Below are 25,056 nucleotides of genomic sequence, written 5' to 3' on the forward strand. Positions count from 1 at the left end.
CGTTCCTCCTCTTTTCTGAGATTAATACCCCTGAGAAGCTGAGCTCTCTGGAGGTGCTTGTGTCTTCCCTTTTATGGCAGATGGAGCCTCATCTGGGTACATGGAAGGCACTGGATGCAGCTCAGCCTTTTCCGAGACACTGTCCAATACCTTTAGAATGATATTAATCACCATTCCCAACTGCACTGTTCAGTCTCAGATCAGGATTTAGCATGCTTGCATTTCATAATCTGCCTCTGAATTCGAAAATAATCCACCACAACCACTGTAGTAGACTCTTCAAATTAAAATGCTGTTCAACAGGAAAATGAAGTTCTAGAAATGTATTGCAAAATTAGAATTACCCACAAAATAAAATAATTTTGATGTGACATATCTGGCTGTAAATTTGCCTCGCAACAGAAATATTCATAATTACAGTAATTTGCAGCTCAGCCTCTTACTGTAGTTACATGATCCCGTAATTGCTGAGTTGTCTGCAAAGCGCTGGTTGTGCTAGCTAAACCAGTTTGCTGCTTTAAAGGAACAGACTCTGAGTCAGCTCCAGTGCGTCCTGGAGCCATGGAAAACTTCCTAGAGACTGCAGAGAGCAGTGGGCTGGACCTTCAGCTGGAAGGGAGGATATTCAGTCTCCTGCAGAACTGTTTCAGGAACATTTGTTCAGAAGTGTGGAATACTGGGATAGAGACAGATATTGGTAAAAATTGTGTAAAGCAACCTCTACTGTAAATCACTGCATCTTAGCTGAGCAGTTCTGGGTTTATGCCAACACAAATGGAAAATACTCTGGTCAACATTATGGATAAAACATTGGCTTGTAGTTAGGATACCAAGCTGTTGATTTCTTTAAATTCAGAAATGAATGTTCACTTTATTGGAGCCTCAATTAGGAGAGGTGTAATTCAATAAATACTACTTCCAGATTACATAGGCATGCCCCCCAAAAAGCATTGAGTATTCAAGCTTGACTGCAATTAATGACCTTGAAAAAATAGTCTGTTTCTGCTATTACATAAGAAATGGCAGAATCCATGGAGGTATCTTGTCAATAACACCAGTAAGCAAAGAACTTGCATAGGAAAGGAGAGCCTGAGGTTTAGGTCCTTGATCCCAGGGCAGCATCTGCGTTTAATTTTGGGTAAAGGAAAAAAGAGCCCTAACATTCTCTGTTCCTAAATCCTGAGCCTTAAAAGTTGCTTTCAGCTAGTTCTACCATCTTGCTTCCTCAAACCTGTTTTCCAGGGAGGTTCTAGTCAGCAAGAACAGAGACTGGACTACCTGTGGAACTGTGTTCTCTCCTGTGATGAGGACACTGTGGGCTTGGACTCCTCTAGACTGTGGTCCAAAGGGATTTTCCATCTCATAAGTAAGCCTTCTTAGAGCCAAGCTATCAGAGGCAAGCTGTGCTGCATGGTCAGACAGTATGTAATGCTGTAATAAATAACAGATATTGTTGGGTTTGGGTTTGGTTTTCTAAAATAATTAAAACTTTTTTTTTTTTTTAAATAATGAATACTACTATTAAAGCTATCTTTCTTCTTGTCTATAAAATTAATGTTACACTCAGTCTCATATTTTATGACACTAGAAAAAGAGAAACTTGCAAGAGACAGATTTTTATACTTTGGCCAATGTTGTAGCCACGCCTGTTTGGTCAAAATCATTGAGCATAGTATTTGAAGGATAACTTCTCTATTATCTAATGCATGTCAGCAATGATCACTCACTTATGAAGCACTTATTGCAGCCAACAGCAAAAGGTTTCTTCAAAAAAATTCTGTGACCAAGGTTGGCCAGGTACCAACCTAATTCAGCTAAGAGACATAACCACTAAGGTCTTTCTGCTGTGCCTTTAATTGCTTAAAGAAGCAATTAAAAAGCTACTTTACCCAAAAGCTCAGGAGAGTCCCATGACACAGTGCCTCTTAGCAGCCTGAATCTTGCTGCTGATGGGATGCCTGCTTGGAAATGCCCCATCCATCCAGGCTCATACATTATAGCATTTCATTATGCTCACTGCAACTTAATACCTCCTAGAGCAAGCAGGTTCCTGGCACATAAACAAGCATCCAGCTCACATGGACACTCATTGCTGTGAAGAACCTTGTATGGTGTGCCACGGTATTTTATGCTACAGGTTTTGTGACAGTTGGTTACAAATACTGGTATCATTAGATATAAAATATGGCTATTCAGCTTGTGTACATCCCTTCAAAAGACTATTTCAATATGTGACCTCTGGAAAGAGAGTTTAGGTGCACATACTGCACCTTTTCCCTTTTCCCTGGACCAAGAATTGAAGCTGCTAGTCAGGCTTTGCTCAACAAGTTTAAGGAGTTTGCTGCTCCTTCTGGCCTCATTCCACCAGGATTTTCTCATCACTTCTGTTGAACTGGGTTTCTGTCACTGTAGTTTGAACAATGCTGTACATTGCAGACCTTCCTGAGTAGGAAGGAGTGTGACTTCAGACCTGGGATTTGGGATTGTTCATCCCCACACTGCCATGCATCCTCTTCCTCTGAAATCTGTACCTGGAGCTGCTTGTTCCGCTCCTCCCTAATCCCTAGCAAGCCTTCACCTGCTCCTCATCAGCCCTGGGGAAGCCTGGGATGCTGCAGGTGGGGAGGAGAAAGATGACACACAAATGGGATAACTGCTGCTGCTGGGAGGGTGGGGGCAGCTCCATCCTGGCCAGTCTCCTCTGCCAGCCAGTGGCAGCTGCATCACTGCAGCATGTGTGGCCAGTCTACAGCAGGCACTTTGCCACTTTCCTTTTAACAAACAGGCCAAGGGGAAGGGACCTGCAATCCCTCTTCAACTGCAAGCCCAAGAGCAAATGATTGTCCAGTGTTTCTTCTGGAAGTAATGGATTGCAGTACAGGAATTGCCCAGAGTGTCTGGGCAAGCTGCTGTGAGCAAAATCCCCCCTCCCTTCTCCCTGCATGCACATCATCCCAAAATAAATGTTGATGCCATCAGTAACCACAGCAGCGTGCCAGCTAATGGACCAGCAACAAGAGATGTGCTGCTACCACCTCAACAGAGTGACATATTGGAGTAGAACTTGATCCAGCTCTGTTCCTATACTCTTTTTTTTTTTTTTTTAACAGTTGTTACAGGTCTTTGGGGTGGCAGAAATGCTAGAACTTCTTTCTGGATGGTCCTTCCATTTTACTCCACCTCTTTTTATTTTTTAACACATGCCTCTCTGCAGGTTTTAATTGAAAGTACCTTTCTCCCACCTAAAGAGCTGACAGTACTGATTGCTGGCCTCTAATATAGTGATTCTTATAGAAGGACACACTGGTGCCTACAGAGATGGAGCCATAGTCCATAGACAAGCTCTGGAATGGGTCCTATGCTGACCTTCAGCACATGATACCAAGGATCCATCTCCTCAGCAGTTTTCTTGGCTGTGTCCCAATTTTGGATCAATTTTTTGCTATCATCTTATATAATCTATTTTTTCCCTCTCTTAAAAAAATAAAATAAAAGCCGTGACAAGAGGGTTGTTACTCCAGTAAGAAAAGCAGTAAAAACATTGACTTTATGGAGTCTTCTGCCCTGGGCTGTATGTTTTGTAAAGCATTTTTTCAATCAGTGCCAGGCTGGGATTATGAAGTGTGATAAACAGATGCAGATAATCTGCATGTACAAAGCTGAATAGCTGGACAGTGCAAATGGCATTGATTTTTGTCATACTTGATGAAAGTTATTATTCTGACCTGAATGCTTCCTTAACTTCCAAAGTAGTGTGTGGTGTTTTATCTCTATGTCTTCCTGGCCCCATACTGCTTCTGTCCAAGATTACAGAAATTTTATCAGGGATTTCAAAGGGGACAAGCTCATACCAATGGGGTCAATACCAACTCCATCATAAGGCTATTCTCTTGGAAAAAATACCTGAACAGGAGTTCCCTGAATAGGAAGAACCACAGTATGTGTAATAGCACCAAATATTTGCCATATGACGTCATGTGGATCCACATGTCTGTCATAGCTCTCACAGCTGATGTGGCAGCAAGTAGATGCTCAGCTGGGCTCATTTTCAGGTGTCTGTTTCCTCTAGGTGGAAGCCAAAGTCCAGATCTGTTGGCAGTGACTCTGTAACATCAGTAGAGCTTATGCTTCTGTGGCCAAAGGTAAAGTGTGTCATTCTTTTTAATGAAATGCTCCTTAATTGCCTTTATTCCTTTGAATAGCATGTTTGATAAATAGAATATACATTTTATAAAGAGATTACAGAAAAGGAGAGCTGCTAATGCCATTATATAATCTTGCAAATCCTAAACCTGAAATTGCCTTTTGCTTGCTGTTCTACAGCACATCTTTTCTTTGTGTCCTCTATAGCTGACAGAATAGTGTTTGTTTAAAAAAATATGTGACAGAAAACACCATGGGAAAAAATGTATTGTGAAATCTCAGCCAACCCGCGGGAAGGCTCAAGCCAGGACTGTCAACACACACAATCCCAATTCAATGTCTGCTCTTTGCAGCAGAAGAAGGCAGTGCAGAACTAAGCAGAAATTAATTAGAAGAACAAAAAGAAAGAACAGAGCAAATTTTATTTCTTCCTAATCTCAACACAAACATGATTGGCAAATACCTGTCTACTGTATAAGGATATAGTTTCACTTTGTAGTTCCTACCTAGTGAAAGCCATAAACTAGCTCACAGTGAAGTTCTCTTTTTTTTTTTTGAAAGCCCAAACAAAACTCCTACTGATTTCAGTGGAGCTAGGCTTTCATAAGCTTAGGAGCTAGGTTTGATAAGCTTATCTTCTGCAATTTCAGCACTCTAAGAAACCAATATTAGTCTTTCATTATTTTTCAAATCCTGCATTTCTTGGTCTGTGTATTTCAAGTAACTCATCACAAACACTGTGAACACATAGCATGATGCCATATATTTCTCAGAGTTGTAGGAAGTCATTTTACTCCTTGCCCCTCACAGACACACACCAGATAAAACAGACAAAAGGCTTCTGTGTAACTCTCCCCAACTCAAAACAAGATCAGCTCTTAAATTGACTTTTCTGATTGGAGATGGATCTTGAGATTGATTAACTGTTCAGGGCTTGAAGGTACCCACAGGCTCTGCCTAAAAATACCTATTTGTTTGGCTTGGTTCCATCAGAGAAAAAAAAAATTGTGCCACACCCCAACAGATTCACTCACATCCGTTTTAGATGCTTTGGACACTCTCCAAATAAAAGTGGTTTTGCTATTGCTAAGGAAAGGTTTTCACCTCTGATTATGAAGTGGAAATATTGCTATGGAAGTAAAGCATAAAAAAAAAAATCCCAACAAAAACCCACTCAGGAACTTCAAATGGCTTTGATAGCTGCTTATGCCCAAGCTGTCACTTAAACTTCCTTTGAAGCATGATAAGTCCAGGAGTCCAGTACTCCACAGGAGTCCAGGCCAGAACTGGTAAGCAGCAGGTTTCTGAGCTGCTGTTCTGCTTGGTACCCTGATCTTCCCAGATTGCTAATGCACCCCACAGTATCAGGGTTCACTGTGTGCCAACAAACTGTAGAGTTCACAGGACTCTTTCTTCTACTAAGCTCCTAAGGAACCCTGAACTATTTTCGCAAACATTTAAGCATACTTTAGAGATGGTCTGGATGTGGGATGTACAGCCATTGCCAGGCTTACCTTCCAGAATGAGACTGCCCTTCCCAGGTGGCATGACCTGCACGGAGAATTTCCGAGAGTGTCATAGCAATGTACACATGGCTTATCACACAGAGAGTTCCATTCAGAGCCTTTTGACAGCCTCTGGGATTGTGAATGACTAGCACTGGCTTTCCACAGAGAGGTTACGGTCTTGGGGCAGGTGTGGGGCTTGGTGTGTCACCTCCGCACCTTCCTTACGTCAGTATTATAAAATCATCACATATGCGATTGCGTCAGTAATGGCTACAGAACCTCCCTCTGCAGCTGCTGCTGCTCAGGGTGGCAAGCTGGCCTGCAGCAGGGCTAGGAGAGACTGGCTCCCTGCAGCTCTGTGTCTGTGAAACTCAGGAGAGCTGTGGCTATAGGGCTTTTATGCAATAGAGCTTCTCTCTCTTTCTTATGCACATCTCTCCATCCTCGTGTTCTATCAAGAGTAAAAATTACACTACAAACTTTCTCCTCTACTTCATTAAGCTTGTGAAAACTAAAGGTGTTTGGGACCTCTATATTTTTATCAAATACATTAAAATTCCCATATTGTTTGGGAATATATATAATTGCTGGAGTTTGAAGAAAAAAATGGGAAAAAAATGCTCTCACAGATATTTTGAATCTTTTGGAAAGTAGGTTAAAAAAATCCTACATGAGATATAGGGCTTTCACTTTCTACCATGCTGCTCAAGATGAGTAATATGGTCACAGCACATTTCTATTTATAGAATTGTGCTAGGGTAGTGCTCCTGGACATCCTGCTGTCAGGGGCCCTTCTGCTCTGTAGAAAAAGCCTTTCATGAGTAGGATGCTGGTCACCCTTGCTGCCCTACAATACTGTTCCTAGATATTGGGCACACCAGAAACCAGAGGCACAGGTTTAAATGCTGTCTGTGGCATGTTGTGACCAAAATCTGGGTTTAGTTATAGTCACCTTTATAGCTCCCTGAAGGTATTCAAGTGCTTATGTGAAAGATGGGGGTTCACACAAGGCAGAATGGAGTACTTCTAGGATATGATTTCACAGAACCATAGAATGATTTGGGTTAGAAGGAAGCTCTAAGATAATCTTGCTCTGCTACCATGGGCAGGGACACCTTCCACTAGGCCAGGTTGCTCAAAGCCATCTAACCTGGCCTTGAACACTGCCAGGCACAGAGCATCCACAGTTTCTCTGGGCATCCTGTGCCAGTGTCTCACCACCCTCACAGTAAAGAATTGCTTCCTAATATCCAATCCAAATCTACACTCCTTCCATTTAAACTCTTTCTGGCTTTTTTGGATCAGTTGAGGCAGAGGGTCTAAGATTTCTTGATTTCTTGTACTACCACAAAACTGAATATCCTTGGATTTATTGTCCACACTCATTGCTTATGCTGTCTTTTCCACTAACTTACCAGGTCAGCAGGTAGTCTGCATAGAGTCAGCTGCCTTTGAACAAGCATAATTCCTTTCACAATACAGAATAAGAGCTGGTTTGGGGTTTAAAAAATGATTTATTTCATAAATATGCACTTCTTTTTTTTTGTCCAGCAGCAATTTATGCTGCTGAATATGTGACTTTCTAATAAATCCCTTGCTTAAAGCATATAGAAAGAAATAATAATAGAGTGGAGAACTCTAAGTCCTGTAAGACTGGTGGAGATCTCTGCCAAAGTAGGTCAATGTGTTTGCACATCAGTTTTAGCAGAACTGCTAGAAGATTTGTGAGAGAGGTAAAAATCTGAAACTGCTTTATTTGTTGCTGGCTTTGCAATCTGCTAAGACTTACTTTAAAAAGTGGTTTAAAATATAGTGAAACTATTTTTATAGGAACTGAGACAATAGCAGTCATGTTGAGAAAGGAAGCAAAATGCTCGTATCTTTATGCAAAGCTCTAAATGATTCCTTCAGTAGGCTCCAAATGTTTCTGATTTAATCCCAGATGTTTCTCATATTTATTATAATTTTTAGCCTTAAGAATTAACAAATTATAAGAACTTTCAGAAACCTATGGCAACAATCATGATGTTAGAAAAAAATTGTTTACCTGGGATTTCCTCAAATAGCAGGAGAACAAATAGAAAATTTCTGAGAAGTTTAGTGAAATATCTGCCAATTCAAATCCTGGCCTGTGTCTAGAAGCCATAGCACTTTCTGCATCCTAAACATGCAGATGACTGGATATACAGGTTTTGATAAATTATTATTATACTTACACCAATTTCCCATTCAAATTCTTTGTTACCCTTACACCTTTGTCTCAAACCAGAATGTTTTCTACAAAGATTCCCAAATTTTATTTTCCTTTCCCAGTCCCCGGTAGCTAAATTTAATTCCTGTTTTTTTCAGCTTTGCTAAACAGCAACAACTGGTGACCAATTATCATTTTTGAGCTGTGTTTTCAGCCGAAGAGCTGGATTTAGAGCTCTGAAATGTGAAAACACAACCAGGGCATTTGTATCACATGCAGTTGCCAGCCTTTCCTATAAATAGCTGGGTCAGGAGAGCACCTGTGTTTTTTCCCTCCCAGCATTTGATGGATAGCTTTGCTGGCATCTCTGCAATAGACACTACACTAAAGTCAAAAGAGAGGCTTAGTCAGTTCTAAGTAATGGAAAGTGTCCAAATTCTCTTTGGCTTTGATTCTAACAGGGAAAGACATAATTTTCTTGTCTCTTTCCAGATTAAACTCCATTCCATTTTCTGCTGCCCTCAATGCGCACTCCTGAAAATCCCACAGACACATTAACATTCAGTCAATGAAATATTTCTAGAAGCTAGACTACTACAATGTTTAGGTTCTTCTGTAGTTGCAAGGCCTTGATTTTAGCTTGCCCTTACAGTGCATAAATTGCCTTTAATTTTGACAGCCCTGAACAATACCATCTTGACAGCCTGTAATGTCTTGTACCCTTGGTAGCTGTGCCACCCTATCTTTAAGGCTGCCATTTTGATCTTCTATTGATTACTGATGTGAGAGAAAAAATTAATAATCACCATAGAAATCATGAAGAACCTGGCTTTTCACAAGTTCTCCTGGAAGTTCATGAGGAAACTTTTTCAGCACAGATTGTTTGGAAATTCCTCAGAACACGGGTGAAACAACAATGTGCAAATGTTTTCTCTTTCCCTTGTGCAGGATAAATAAACCACTCCCAGCTGGCATTGGGGAAGCAGGATGAAGGGAGGGATAGTATATCAAGGGAAGCACAAGCAGCGGGTTTGGGCTCTGAATGTAAACTATACCTATGGAAAAGATGAGGTGTAACCTGCTAATGTCGACCTCTTAAACCCTTCCCTTGAAGATGGTATGCTACAGAAAGTACAAGCTATTTTCTTGCCATTCACAACCTTTGGTTCAGCTCCTTGCAGACTCAGGAGGATTTGTTACCCAAATTTATAGCAGATCATGCTTTCAAAGTTTCTTTGCAGCTTCAAAGGCAGAAGGTTACTTCAGACTGGAAATTAACAGCAACAGCACACAAGTTCTAGACTGTGCCAAGTGCTGGCACTGTCTGGGTAGTCCATTCCAACACACTGCAGTGTCCTTGACCCAGCCTTGTAGGAGCCCCCTTGCACATGCTAACACGTGCACTAGCTAAGGGCAAGATCACCAGCCAAGAATACACCCCATTCCTCAAGAGGCTTCTACTACTTGTGTCAAATTTCAGATTACTACATTGATGGAGGCTCTGAGATAGCTTACTGGTAGCTCTTGCACATCTCTGCACACCTACAGTCGTACATTGCTTGCTAAGCAATGTAGTCAAATGTGTTCAAAAAGTGTGCGTCATTCTCAGTGGCCTTTTTCCACATAAAATTCAGTTCAGCTGAAGTAATTTCAGTGGCCTGAGCATATGTAGAGCTCCAAAAGGGCAGGTTCCTAGGTTACACCTTACTTTACCTAAGCCCCATCGAAACTGCTGAGTTTTGTGACAGAGCACACTCCACCAGACTGACCAGTTTGTGTTTGGCCATGACATTTCGAGCCTGATTTCCTTAGGCAAAAGTTTGTGATTGCAGCCTTCATGCAAGGGCACATACATATATAAGTGTACATTTGCATGTCTATAAATTCTCATCACTGTCCATCACTCATTAGTAATGTTGAAGCTCTCAGTCACTTCCAGACAAAAGTGACAGCAGAGCAGAGATTTCTAACGTGCTTATTTTCTATGGGTCTGTATAAATAGGCAGTTAGTTAATGGATAAAAGCTCTGGTAGTATATCAGCAGTCCAGAGGAAAAGGTGTAACTCCTATAGTGTACGTCTTCATCCCGCCATTAATTTTCCAGGACCATTTTCTGCCATTAAGGGCAGCAGGCTGTGAACAGCCCATGCCATATACTACTAAATGTTCTTGCCCTCTGAAACAGGGTGGCCAGCTACTTGATGGAAATGGCATTGGCCAAAGCTCAGTCCCACACTGTGTTCTGGATCCGTTTGGGAGACTGTTACAGACACAGGTCAGCACCACGCCAAGCACTGTTTGGATAATTTGACAGTACAGAGCACTGAATTTGAGTGGCCAGAACTGTTCCCTGGGACTGTTTGATGTAGTACAGAAACTCAAAAGGGAAGGGTTTAAGAATGTTCCATCCATAGGAAAAGCTTGGATCAAGGTCACTACCATATTAGACAAGGGAGAATCCAAGAATGAAGTACAAACCTTCAGGGAATAGGCCTCATTAAATCTGTTTCTGACAGAATGACTTGTTTAGCGGATGGCAACTTATTTAGAATTCACTCCCACTAGCAACCCATTTCAGATATGATACAGAAAGTCTCAGCCCTGGATGCCAGATGCATGAGTTGGGGTTTTTTTTAGTATTTATTTAGCTGTTCAGATTTTGTTCTCTAGTATGTTTGTAGTAGCTGCCACCGTTATTGTTTTTTTAAGACATTGTAATTATGTGCATCTTTATTGCTTAACATGTGAATCAGATGATTTATCTTATTTGCTATCTGTAGAGGCAAGTGAGAATTCAGATTGTGACCTCCATAGCTAAAGCATGAAGATGTTAAAATCTTAGAGCATGAAGTCTGCTAACCAGCAGCTGCAAAGTCTCATCTTCCATGGCACAATGAGAGACAGAGGACAAATACCAAGTATCTGCACACTGGGTATCTGGAGAACAGCCTCCTGCAAGGATAAACAGCTGAAAATCGTAGCAATGCTGAGAAGACTTCAGACTTGGAGGAGCTGAAAACTTGAATGCCCATGAGGACTCTGAAAATTGTAAGCTGTAGGCTCTATCTCTTGGGTACCAGAGAATGAAATCTCAAATTCCTGCTGCAATATTCTTAACATCTGTTTGTGTTTCACTGGCACCTACTGACCCAAATCCAAGACTAAGCCAACAAACTGAAGAATGAATACACATGCACCATGGGTCCATGATGTGCATACACATGAAGAGAAAGATATCAGAGAAGGAAACTCTTTTTGCATGCATCTTTCTTTGTCATAAATGCACTTGTTCCATGAATAACAGCAACAACAACGCTTGCCTACAGACTGCTGTGTACAGAGCAGGCCTCCATCCTTCCCAATTCATCAACATTTTTCTCCTCACCGGAACACTGCCCCTCCTCAAGCCCTTTTAGCCCCCAGAGAGGGCTATGTGGTGGCTGGCCAGACCTTGCTGGCTGAACCACAGTGCTGTGGCCACTGCTGCCCCAAACGACTGAGGGGTCACCTGTTGTTCTCTGGAGCCTGTGTTAGGACCTCATCCTCTCCTAGGCTGCAGAAGTGCAGGATCTTCAGTGCTAGCATACCTTTGGGATCTCTATTCTTGTCTGAAATGAACAAACAGGTTTGGAGTTATTAAAGAGGGGCTGACAGACAAGCAGACAGACAGGCAGGCAGAACAGTTGTGTAAGCTTTGTTTCCTTAGGAAAGCAGGCTAAAAAAAGAAACAAAATGCAGTATTCACTCATCATTGTCTACAAAAACACTGAAATCAGCTATTTAACACTTTGCAATGAGTGTAATGGCTCAGCAGAGTTATTTATTCTGCTTGAAAAACCTGTTTCTAGGCCTCAGAGGATTAGTTGAGAAGAAGCATAACCTCTGTGTGACCCTACCCGAGAAGAAGCTGGTCTAACTGGAAGCCTGAAAGCAGCATTTTGAAAGTGGTGGCAGCTATGTGTAGCTGTTCTAGGACTGAAATTAAGGGGAAGTTTTGCAGAGAACGAAAATACTCTAAGCACCAGAAAGGAGAAAGAGTCACAGAAAGTAAGTGAAAAGTAGGATTGAAGACAAGCAAAGAAAAAAATCCCAGGATCAGCACATTAACAAATGCATTTAAGTGGGATAAGGAAAATGGTATATAATTAAAATGATAGGTTAAAGGTATGTTTGGATAGTTTTTAGAAATTAAGAAATTTGTACAACACAGGTTTGGTGTTCTTAAACACTTTTTAAAACAACATGAAGCATCACTGCCTCCAAATGCAGTGGATGCCAGAGCAGAGAAAAGATGACATCAGTAACATGAAGCCGGGGCTGGACCCAAAAATCTGCTTTCATCTACCTGCCAGTGTGGGGCTTGGGAGGTCATGTTCACGTAGACTGTAGAGAGATGTCCAGTTTGGGAAGAAGGAAGATAAGAAACATGGGAAGGAGCTCTCAGCTGCACAGGCCAGGCTAAACCAAGCCCAGAGCACCCTTGGCTAATAGCATCTGACAGCAGGAGGAGGTGGAATTGTCAATCAGCAGACAATGACAGCACCACCAAGTTGTTTTAGGAAACATTATTGAGATTATTATTTCCTAACATATATTAACATATATGTTAGGAAACATATATTAAGATTATATATATAAAATAATGCAATGTATCTTTTCAAAGAGAAAACCACATATAAAAATATTTAGTTATGTATGCACATATTCATATACATGCATAGATTTATCTATATAAAGAATGTGATTTTATTCCCCAGCATAATGTTAAAGAATAAAATCACATTCCTTTCTGCCCTGGATAATCACTTGTCACTTTAATCCTGGTGTCAGGTAAAAGTCTTTAATTATTGATTGTTGTTCTTTGCCAGATAAGAGTATTGTATATATTAATGGTAGGAATAATCTTACGGATTATATGAACCCTCTCTTGGCAAGCATAGGATTACTCTGTACAGGCAGTTCTTTAGTAATTTACCTTGGCTAAATTTGAGTGTCACTGTAATTGATTTTCTACCCTTTTCTCATAGGCTGTCTTTCACTGTTAGTGTGCAGTGTACCTTCCAAACTGTTTGTTCTGATGTTCAGTCTAAATATTCTTTTTCTGATGCCATGGGCTCACATACTTCCTACCTTACCCAAGGTCCCTTGGGTTGGTAGACACACACTAGACATCTAATTAGCCAGGATTCTTCTAGCAGTCAGTGGAGACAACTCCAGAGGATGCAGAGCTTGTAGGTGAATGTTCCTTCTCTGTACGAGCAATGTTACAGCAACACTTCTAATTCAGGTACCTCACTGGGGTTGAGCTGAATTTGGATTTTGAAATACTACCCCTCCCCTTTAAATAGTCACAGATGATTATCTTGTGATTTAATGCCTCAACCTGAGGACACTCACAAACAAGCACACATTATGACTGAAACTCGTGCTTTTTCCAACATCACTTTTTGTTGCATTTTTCTGGGCTATTTGCTGTTCTCCAAGATATTTCTAGTACCACAATGTTCTAAAATTATTAGAATTCACAGGGCATATCAACTACATCATCTTCACAAATGTCACCAAACATTAAAAATGTTACTTTGCATTCATTTTATATTCCAAAATCAGGTCTAATTTTGTGTTTACTAAGCATGTGAACTAAGCAAACACTTCTGGAACTACTAAGCCTACATGTTATTTCCTGGACCCGTGTGATTGACACACCACCTCTCATCTTCATGTCAATGAATTTAATTTGTATCCCATTCACTTCCTCCTTTATGCACCAAGAAAAAAGTACCATCTCCTGCAGCCCACGCCAAGAGGGAGTCATTTGAAGTCCTCTCGCCAAGGATTCCCCTTTGACCACCCTCTCTAGGCTGCTGAGGAGGCACCTGTCAATTGGAGAGCAAGTGTTCCGCATGTTGCTGAGCTCAATTCAGCACACGTGCCGACCAGGGTTTGTCTTCTGCTTCCCACAGATGGTTTCAAAGAGACAACTGGGAAACACAGGGCAGGGGGTGTTTGCTGCAGGAAGCTATTCCCTTGCATTGTCACCATATTTTGTCTCTCAGGACAGACACACTGACATACTGCCCTTTATTCAAGTAGGATGGGCTCCACCAGCACAGTCTGAGGTATGTTTTGACACTATTTCTGCCTTTCCTCATGTGTTATCTAAGAATTCATTCAGCACTGAGATATGGCAAGTAACCCCAGTGGGTTTTAAACTCTCATCAGTGCTTCCATGCTGAAACTACTAATAAAGATTTTGAGAGTGAGGAGGAATAAAGTACTTTCCAATCAATAGCAGCATGCATTTTTGTTAGATGGCCTATTTAAAATAAGGAGTTTTCTGATTTCTTATGAAAAATTAAAATGCTTTAATAACAGGTAAAAGTGGAAACGAGGTAATGTAGCTTGATCCTAAAGCCATGAAATATTGCAGGACTGGCTTTTAAGCTAAGACACAAAGCTCCATCAGATATAATGTCAGCATCTTTCAAAAAGATATTGGCAGCATGAGGAGTAACCTTCTTCTTGATAAGGACTCAACAGTGTTATCAACTAAAGGCAAACAAAATTCTAAGTCTCCATAAGGCCACACCTTAGCACATACCTCATCTTTTTGTCTTCTAAGCCTACAAATATTTACACATTTAATGTTAATTTTTAGGGGTTTGGCGACCAAATGTTATTCAAAGGGACTATTCACATGACTGAAGTTAAGTCTCTGACTTTGTGTTTGAACTGTCAGGACCTGGCACATCTTTTGTTCTACTGAAAGTGATAAAGACAATTTTTTTTCTCGTGCTTGAGTTAGAAATCCTAAACCTAAACCTGTTTCCCACTGAATTTTGTCATGAGGGCATTTTTAATATGACTTTCAAGGCTTGTCAGTGTATGTGTGCAGAAGCAAAAGTGACAAGTACAGTATTTAAAATGCAGAGATAATCAGAGACAAGACGCCTGAAAAATCATAATACAGGGAAACAAATCAAAGACCTCACAGATATAAAATAATTAAATTTACTGTAATTGTGAATGAGTTTGTAAGTCCTTTAGCAGAGAAATAGTGCAGTATATATAACTTTTAATACTGGAGTTATCAGGAAATATACCAAATGACTGCTGATAAAAATTGTGTTTACTTCTGCTGTGCTCATGACCAGTGTGTGCTTACTTTCAGTAAGCAGTTCAGTTACATTACAACTAATGCATATAAAAAACAAAGCTGAAGTTTGCTCAAGCACTGTCCCATAGAAAATTCTGGATTTCTGCAAACAAACACTTGCTTCCACAGAATATGTTTTAAATGGCCAGAAATACTGTTGACACAGTCAAAAGGGAAATGAAAACTAGATATACAAGCTTCAGACAATTAAATGAGTTTAAGAAGAATTTCTCTGTACCCTCACAATCTTATCTGCCTCCAGTTACTGTGTGATAATATGACAAAAATTCTGTGGCTGTACTAAATACTAACTACACATTCTACTTTTCCAAAGAATTCAGCATCAAAGAAACCCACCTCTTCAGGGGAAAAACAAAATTTAATTCTAGGCTGAGATTTTAAAGATTTATGCCTTATCGCAACAGACACATTCACTCCTGACCATTCAAGAAAACCACACATAAATCACAGAACTTTCAGACATCACCAAATTCCCAGTGTAGGGAGGGAACACTAAGTATGCTCCCAAACAAAGCATTTTCCTAAGTGCTTTTCTCTATCAGGGTTAGGATCAGTCAGAAGAGAACAATTCCACACAATCTTTGCAACTGAGAACTACAAACCAAGAGTTCACATTTTCTGCATTTTTAAACAGTCCTATGCAAATATTTATGATTAATTCATAAAACTTAAAACTAATCTTAAAAAAGGTTGACCAATTACTTTGTTCATTGATTACCCAGACAAAAAAAAAAAAAGGTGATGAGGCTCTATTTAACTGTATGACCATTTTCCATTGATTTGATCATCTATTTTATTTAATCTTCAGCTTAATTATATATACCATTTGGCTGACTAATCAAAGATCAAACAGTTAGCAATCTAAGACCTGTACTCTACAAACACATAATTAAATAAATGATCTCACACTACAGTGGTACTGCATTCATTACAGTTGCAGGTTGAGGTATCTGGGAAATATTTTCCATAACTTGGCACTTCTATAAGATGCAAATTCATCAGTTGACTACAAATTCAAGAGAAAATGAAGGAATAAAGGAGAGCAAGATGAATACAGTGATAAAATCATGGTGATCTTTTGGCTGTTAATTCATTACTCATGGGCTGGTGGAGGATTTACTTTTAACCCTTGCTCCCACAATACAGTCAATATAGTCCTGTACGTAGCCTACACAGCTATAGACTTTAAAGTGATGATAAAGCTTCTAAACATCTTTCATTAAATCTGAATTTGAATACAATCCCCATTAAAAAAAGACTGCCTACTTGGCCACATTCCCCAAGTGCAGGTATAATGAATATTTTAAGACAACTTTTCCAGATGATCTAGAAAGATATGATTTTTTATATATTGGCATTGGAATACACCTTACTAGTCTTAAGAGAACTGATTTTTTTTTTCAAGACTTCTTGATTGCAGTCTTGAATTGTTAATTTCTGCAAGCATTTATTTAATAAAAACTTGTGAGAAAACTTCTCTTTCCCAAATGTTCAACATTATTTAATAAGAATTAAAATAAGGGATGAAAAATACCTCAGTAGGCGTTTTGGAATCAGTAAACTCAATCAACCAACTAACCAGCCAACTAAAAACAAAACAAGAAAGGAAGATCAAGACTTGACTTGAACTTTCTAAGAAAATGCAGAAGCAGAATTACCACTTTTTCAGGGCTGAAAGGTGAGAATTTTCTTACGACTACTTCTCTTAGAAGGAAGAAAAAAATGCATCCATCTTTGCAAATCAACTGAGAGACTACAGTCAGCAATATTAATGAACAGAGAGAAGGTTTCCATCTAAACCAACAATGGCAGCTTCATGGGAAAAAAATTCTTTTCATTATACTTTTAAAAAAATTATTTATGAAGCAGTCACACAGGATTTAAAGCACGTATCAGACTGATTTGTCATAATTCTGACTGTTTTGAGTAAAAACCCCACAGTATTCCTGCTTGTTGGCTTTATAATTACTTGGTACAAAGACATAAACTACTGCATATGCTAGGATGAATGCACACAACCGTGTCAAATAATAAAGCAGCCAAAGAAAGAAAATATTAAAATACTGCTTCTTCTGGTATCCTTGGAGAATCTGTGGTGGTAACAAGGCTTGTTGTTTCCTGTCTGAAGAAATATTACATATACAGGAGACAGATTTCTAAATATTTACACTGTGAAGATCTTGTTCTCTTGCACTAGCCCGAATCATAAGATTTTAAAGTTGAAATAAAGGTTATTCCAGACACCCACTCTCCCTGCCTGGCAGCAAGGACAGCATCAAGCTCATCTGTGCTTGTTCATTTGGGAAGCATGTCTGTAAGAGATGCAATCCAAAGAGATTCCTCTAATCTGGCAACCCTCCAGCACTCTTTGGTCTGCAGCTGAGGTAATGATGGCACTGCAGGACTGTCTGCCTTGCAGCCATGAGCAGTGATCATGGTCAACAAGCTGCTGAATATCCATCCAGTGATGACACAAATAACTCTGGTTCCAACTGGCTGATCAATACAGTTAATTAAAAAATAGCAGGTAGACCTGTTTGCAATAACTACGGGGTAATTTCATTTACTTTCTATGCATGGTCAGTTGTGTGGTGGCTGAATTTTGAAATACATGGTGTTTTGTAAATTAGGTATATGATGAAATTTCTTTTCCCACCTTGAACAACTAAAGAACACAATCCATAACAATTATATATTTCAGTGGTTTAATTTTAATTTCATAGAGTTTAATGGACATGAAAAGGAATTAAAATTGTTAATCTGAGAATCCCATTTTTATGCTTAGACTAATGCTTACAAAAAAATGAAAGAAATAGAAGTAAGTTTATACCTGAAGAAAATAGGTAAGGAAAGAAAAAAGGTGTAACACAAAAATGTTCATATTTACAAACAGCATTAAAAAATTAATTTCAAATGTGCCGCTTCTGATGTGCTTTGTCCAGTCTGCACCATTATTTTGATTGTTAACAGATTAGTGACCACATTATGCAGATAAGTTAACTCTGTTATCTAAATTTCATTTTTTCTTCAGTTTCTCTTTATAATAAGAGAACAATATGGACCCAATTGATAAAAACCCCATTTCACACACTGTACTATGAAGCAGCCCAGCTACTCGAATATCAGTTCATTAGCATTGGCAAAGCAAATGTTTAATTACTAACAGTACTGCTATTTTTTTTCTTTTTCAGTCTTGCTGATATTGATTAGGTATATACAAACTTTACAGCTCAATCCTTTTTAGGTTGCTTTTGCACAAATTTTTAAGTCTAGAAACCAACTCATCTGTATTCATAGCCTCTGTGCTTTAAAAGTAGTTGGACTTTGTTCAAACATTCAAAAAACCAACTTTGAGCTGCGACTCATCATAGAAGACTCAATTGCTCAAAGGAAATTGTTCTGGGAAAATTATAAGCAGACAGAACAGGGGTTTTAATGGCAGTTGACTGGCAGTGTTGAGCTCTCATCTCAAAAATGTTTACACATGTGAGTATCTTATTAAAGACAATCCAAGATTTCAGTGTTGCACCAAGGATCAATATTAGACAGATTGTGAGCACCTTTGTGATGCTGTCCTGAAATCTGCAAAGGTTACATGTAGACAGCTCACTTTCAAGTAGTGTGGTCTTTAAGTATAGGCTTCTCTCTGATTATCAGTTTTTAAAAAATAATATTGGCTTGCCCTCAGGAAAAGAAGGATCTTATTTAACCATGTGTCAGTTGCTCTTTAGTTTCTGTAAAAAGGCAGTACAACCATGGAAGGGTTGCAAGTCTACCTTTCAGATACCTGGAGACCTGAGCTGAGTGTCTGCATTCCAGATAAAAGGAATTAAACTGCAAAAGGCAGGGTTTTCTCAAAAGCCACCCCTATCCCCACACTAAATGAGAGCTAGATAAGCCAGGTTAGCAGGGAGAGACAAGATGGAAGTCTAAAATTCAGGAACAGGCAGCAAAAGCTCTCACTGTGTGTGACCTTGAATCCTTGCCCTTTTCACAAAATGGAGCAAGAAAGGCAGCTTTTAAGTTCCTCAGTGATTGAATGCCACACACTAAACATGGGAGACTCAAATCTCCTCTCTGCCTGAAGGAACTAACATTTACATCTGCCATAAGAACTCTCTAATGACTCAGCTATATGATATAATACCTTGGACTCTCACAACTTTTTTTCCCCAGTAAAGCTCTACCACTCTTCCTTATGTGCTTAAATATTCACTGCAGCAAGAGCCAAGCCCAGTTTTTTCCCCATGCCTTGTCGATTGTCCTGACCAGTGGGCTCCACAATCACGTTACAACACTAGCCTGAGCCCTTGAAGTCCTGCAAACACCTCACCATTCTGCAAGCCACACCAATCTCAAAGCAGTGATTTGAGACACCTCCTGCCTGCTCATGGATGCCTCTCGGGAGACAAAGCCATGCTGCCAGGAGTTGGGAATACGAGCAACTCTCCAGGCATGGTGCACACCGTATGTAGCATCAGGCTGCTGGAGAAACGGGGCAGAGGGTGCGAACTGGCACCCATCTCTGTAGGAATGCAGGACACCCCATCTACGAGCTCTGAAAGTCGGCCTGGAGAGGGTTCTGCTGCCAGGAGAGGTGGAGCAGTGCCAGTGGTGGGGATCCATTGGGTGGGATCCATTGAGCATGGTGGGGCCATGAGATACCTGCCAGGCAGCTCTGTGCAAGCCAGGAGGCACAAGGATGCGAAGGAAAACCTCTGGGCACTCGATGTGCGCATCGAGTGGCTCTGGAGATCAGGTGCTTGCTGGTCACGGAAGGGGAGAAGGTAGATCCCTTTGGGATGGGATAGGAGCAGCCTCGCCGTGGTGGGCGCGTTGAGCTTTGCCAACTAGTCCTAACGATGCCGGCACTGGAACAGTGAAGGAAGGTCGGTTGATTTCACCTCGATTCCATTTAATAAGTTTTGTAATTTTTTTTTTTTTTTTTAAATCAGTGCTGCGGTACGGTTCTACTGGAGCTTTCATGAGAAGCTCCTCCACACATACACACACGCACACTGACACACCGCATGTGGATGCGGATGAACGATTCCACCTGACCTCCGGGCATCCCTGCCCCGGCACCGGCGGCGCCGAGGGCGCCTGCGATGCGGGCGGTGACCCCCGCCAGGGCTGGGCTGGAGCGGGGCACGGGGACGAGCCGCCCGCCCCGGGCACAAAGGGAAAGGCGGCCCCGAGCGAGGGGGATGCGCGCACACTCCGCTTTCCTCTCCATGCGCGGGGGAAGGAGCGGGCAGGAATATTCTGGACCGAGGGAGGGGAGGAAGGAGAGAAGGTGATGAATAACTTGAATCAATCTGCAGCGGAGCTGAGGAGAGGGGGAGGGAGGCGGCGGCAGGTCATGTGAGGCACAGTCATGCTGCGGGCAGAGAGGGGGCACCTAGCGGGTACACGACGCGGCCGGGGAGAGGACCGGGCTCTCCACCGCCCGTCATGGCCGTGGCCGCAGCCTCGCCCCCTCCTCAGCCGGGACACCCCCACCCGCCGCGGGCTCGGCGCCGCTCGGCCATTTCCGCCACGCGAGCCGAGCCCTATTTCCGCCGGCCCCGGCCAGACGGGCTTTATGTCTGCCGGCAGGCCGCGCGTGCGCGGCGGCCGCCGCCATCTTACGTTGTCTCTCGCCCGCCCTCCCCTTTGGCGAGCTCTCCCCTCCTCCCCCCCGCGGCGCCTCCTCCAGCGCTCCGTGAGGAGACGGGGCAGGCACGGGGAGGGAGAGACCCGCGGCGGCGGGGAAGCCGGGAGTAGACCCTGAGGGAAGAAAGGACGGGGCGGACGCACACGCGGGAGGAGGAGGAGGAGGACGGATTCCAGGCGCGGTTCTGCGGAGGACGAGCGGGTGCCGCCTGTTATAAAGGGGGAGGAGGCGGCGGAGGGGGAAGGAAGAGCGTGCGGAGCGGAGCCTCCTCCAGAGACAGCCAGACACAGGGAGGAGAGAGAGGCTGCCTGGCTGGCTCCCCCTTCCTCCCTCCCTCCCTCCCTCCCTCCCTCTCTCTCTCCTTTTCATGGACTCTTTTGTCGGGTTGCTGCTGCTGCTTTTCTTCCGTCCTTATTCCGTCTCTCTAATACCCAAAATGATTCAGCTCCATGGCTGCCACTGACGGGGATGTCCCTGCCCGGCTCAGCCTGCCGCTGCCGCCCTGCTCTGCGCCAGTCCTGTACGTATCCGCGCCTTCCTCCTCCTCCTACTACTAAGAGCGGTGATGGCGAGGGGCGCCGGCCGCCTCGCCGGGCTGCCCTGCGGGCCCGCCGGCTACCCTCGCCCCGCCGAGGCGGGGAGGGAAGGAGGGAGGGAGGGCGGTGCTGCCGGCTGCCGGCGAGCCGCGACGCCCGGCGGAGCCTCCGCGGGGAGGAGGAAGGGGCTCGCCCCCGGGTCGGCCGGCTGGCTGCCCTCCCGGGTGAGGCGCAGTCGGGGAGCTGGGGAAGGGGGGGGCGGCCGAGCAGGGAGGTGGTGGTAGAAATCAAAGGGAGGCGGGGGGGGAGAGTGGTAGGGAGAAAGAAAGTGAATGGCGGAGGATTGAAAGTGTCACATTCAGAGGCGGCGGAGGACCGGTGCTCGCCCCCTCCCTGTCTCGGAGGGGAGGAGGAGGGGAGGGGAGAGGGGTGGTGGTGAGCGGCGGTGCCGAGCCGCCTCAGCCCCTGCGCTGCGGGGGTCGGGGGGGTTGTGCGTGATGGTGTCTGCCCTGCCCTGAGCACACAGCTAACTGTGTGTGTGTGTGTGTCTGTCTGTCTCTTTCCATACCGGGGGATTGCACTCTTAAAATATACTCGATACAATGCACCAGCCTGACTCAGCCGCAGACATTAGTGCTAGGAAGATGGCGCACCCGGCGATGTTTCCTAGAAGGGGCAGCAGCAGTAGCAGCGGCAGCAGCTGCGTTACTGCTCCCACTGCACCAGGTACCGGCGTTGGGAGCGCTGCCCTCTCCGCTGAGGATTATCAGCCGCCTTTGCTGGTCCAGCCGCCGCCTCCATCTCCTGCAGCAGCTTCAACAGCGGGTCCACAGCCGACACCCCCTCATCCACAAAGCTTGAACCTCCTCTCACAGTCTCAGCTCCAGCCACAGCCCCTTGCACAGACTGGAGCTCAAATGAAAAAGAAAAGTGGCTTTCAGATTACCAGTGTGACCCCTGCTCAAATATCAGCTAGTATGAGCTCTAATAACAGCATAGCTGAGGATACAGAAAGCTATGATGACCTGGATGAGTCTCACACTGAAGACCTGTCATCTTCAGAAATCTTGGATGTGTCTTTATCCAGAGCCACTGATATGGGAGAACCTGAGAGGAGTTCTTCTGAAGAGACTCTAAATAACTTCCAAGAGGCAGAGACTCCTGGGGCTGTTTCTCCAAACCAGCCTCATCTTCCTCAGCAGCATGCTCCTCTGCCTCATCACCCACAGCAGAGTGTTGTGATCAATGGAAGTGTTCATCCCCATCATGTTCATCATCACCACCATCTTCACCACCACCATCATGGACACCATCATCCATCCCATCCTGGGGTGGGTAATGCCCCACTTTCTGGAGGACCACCGCCCAGTCCATCGTTTAGAAAACTCTCAACAACTGGAAGCTCTGACAATGTTATATCAACTGCACCAGTTTCTGCTGCATCATCCACTGGTTCCCCAGCATCTGCCGTGTCTAATATCCGCACTACAAGTAGTCCTGGCAATTTAGGTATAAGTCCTGCTGCTGGAACTAGTACCTTAAGTAATATTGGTGCTGGTAGTTCTAGTGTGGCAAGCAATGTGCTTGGTACTATAAATTTAAGCAACATCATGAGTACTGGTAATGTAAATGCTTTGTCTGGAACTAGCAGCAATGCTAATGTGAATATCTTGAGTGGTGTTGGCAATGGTACGAGTGCTTCCTCTAGTGTCATTAACAATGTTACTAATCCAACTGCAGGAATGGCAGTGGGATCAAGCCAGCAGCAGCCTGCATCTGGCACGTCAAGGTTTAGGGTTGTAAAATTAGATTCTAGTTCTGAACCTTTCAAAAAAGGTAGATGGACTTGCACTGAATTCTATGATAAAGAAAACACTGTTGCAGTTTCGGAGGGAGTAGCAGTAAACAAAGCAGTAGAGACGATAAAACAAAACCCGCTTGAAGTGACTTCTGAAAGGGAGAGCACCAGTGGGAGTTCTGTTAGCAGCAATGTAAGCACACTGAGTCACTATACAGAAAGTGTGGGAAGTGGAGAAATGGGAGCACCTACTGTGGTACAGCAGCAAGCATTTCAAGGTGTGGGTCCGCAGCAGATGGATTTTAGCAGTGCTGCTCCTCCAGCAATTCCAGCATCTAGTATACCACAGAGTGTTTCTCAATCACAGCTTGCACAAGTCCAGCTGCATTCTCAAGAAGTAAACTATCCACAGCAGAAGCCAGGGGTCCAACCTCCTGCACAGGCCAGTCTAACCACTGTTACTGGGGTTCAGCCAGCCCCAGTTAATATACTAGGTGTATCCCCATCTCTGGGCCACCAGCAACCTGCCCTTCAGAGTATGGCTCAACAGCAGCTGCCGTATTCGCAGCCGGCGCAGCCTGTGCAGACTTTGCCAGTGGTGCAGCAGCAGTTGCAGTACGGACAGCAGCAGCAACAGCAGCCAGTTCCTACGCAGATGGCCGCGGGTCACGTTAAGGCGGTGAACCAAAACTCTGTCACAGGAGCTATGCCAGACTACATTCAACATCAGCAGATCCTTCAGACTCCAGCCCCTGCCATGCAGCCAAGTTCTACAGGAGTAGGAGCTGGGCAACCGGTTCCTGTTGCCCAGGCACAGGGCATGCAGCCTTCAGTGCAAGCACATCCAGCTGCTGCCCCAGCTCAGCCTGTTGCACATGCTCCAGCAGCAATACCAGGTGTAGCTGCCAGTGGTCAAATGCTAAATGTTGGGCAGCAAGGAAGTGTAGCTGCTGTGGTGCAACCACCATCTGCTGCAAACCAAATTCCACCTCCAGTTATGCCATCAACGGCTGCTCCTCCATCTTCCCAAGTAGTGCAGCCTGTGCAGACAGGAATAATGCAGCAAGGATTACAGGCTAGCGCTGCAGGCCTTCCTCAGCAAATGGTCATTGCTCAGCAAAACACCTTGTTACCACAGGCACAAGGAGTGGAATCTGTAGTCCAAGGGATGACTGGCCAGCAGCTGCCTGCGGTAAGCCCTATACCCTCTGCTAGTACTGTTCCTGCTCCAAGTCAAGCTGGTTCAGCTGTGCCTCCTGGCATACCTTCTGCTTCTGTAGGTTTGGGACAGCCACAGAATATAGCACAGGCTTCGGCTGTGCAGAATGGCAGCTTGGCTCAAAGTGTTAGTCAGCCTCCCTTGATATCAACAAGTATAGGTATGCCAGTGGCACAGAGTGTGCCACAGCAGATGCCATTAAGTTCTACCCAGTTCCCTGCACAATCACTAGCTCAGTCCATTGTAAGCCAAATCGAAGATGGCAGACGCCCTACAGAACCTTCCTTGGCGGGTTTACCTCAAGCTGCCAGCGTTGAGAGTGGTGGTGGAGCATCGGCCGCTTCAGATGGCGGTAGCAGCAGCATGCCGTCCTCGGCGTCCCTCTTCCCGCTGAAGGTGCTGCCCTTGACAACGCCTCTTGTAGATGGTGAGGATGAGAGGTAAGACTGCCTGAAACTTTATTAAAAGATGGACACTGATAGTTTGATTTGCACTAACTTGCAGGTCTTGTTACAGCCATTCTGTGAAATGAAGCAGTGTGATGTTTCTGTCTAATTAAAATACTATTTCTCAGGTCTCAGCACATGCAGATATTGTATTAAAGAACTTGTTTTCCACTTGAGGGGGTGGGTTGTATTGATTATGCTTTGAAACTACTGTGTGGGTAAATTGCGCTTGACAGTCTGTTCAGTGTGTATATTCCCACTGTGTTGAAGACAAGAATACTGTAGAGTGTGGGTATACTAGTGGTGATTGCAGTTTAGATTATTTATTATATGGAAATAATTAATATTTTTTCTTAGGTATATATATTTTTTTCACAAGCCT

At 43.4% G+C, this 25,056-nt stretch overlaps 1 protein-coding gene across 8 annotated transcripts in view; it reads left to right on the forward strand.

Annotated features, from left to right (window-relative positions):
* The first annotated feature begins 20,677 nt into the window (after positions 1-20,677).
* TSC22D1 (TSC22 domain family member 1) overlaps positions 20,678-25,056 on the forward strand; it is a 90,429-nt gene continuing 86,050 nt past the window's right edge. For 6 of the 8 annotated variants that reach the window (XR_007779045.1, XR_007779046.1, XR_007779047.1 and 3 more), the window contains exon 1: positions 21,828-24,668. Coding sequence is in view for 3 of the 8 variants with exons in the window: in XM_050981437.1 (XP_050837394.1) it covers positions 21,856-24,668 (2,813 nt within the window). In the remaining 5 variants the exon portion in view is untranslated. Of the gene's footprint in view, positions 21,196-21,813; positions 24,669-25,056 lie in introns of those variants that run through there. The other 2 variants (XM_009102965.4, XM_009102964.3) reach the window with 2 other exon arrangements.

This window comes from Serinus canaria, chromosome 1 (genome assembly GCF_022539315.1).
Source record: "Serinus canaria isolate serCan28SL12 chromosome 1, serCan2020, whole genome shotgun sequence".
Taxonomy (NCBI): Eukaryota; Metazoa; Chordata; class Aves; order Passeriformes; family Fringillidae; genus Serinus; species Serinus canaria.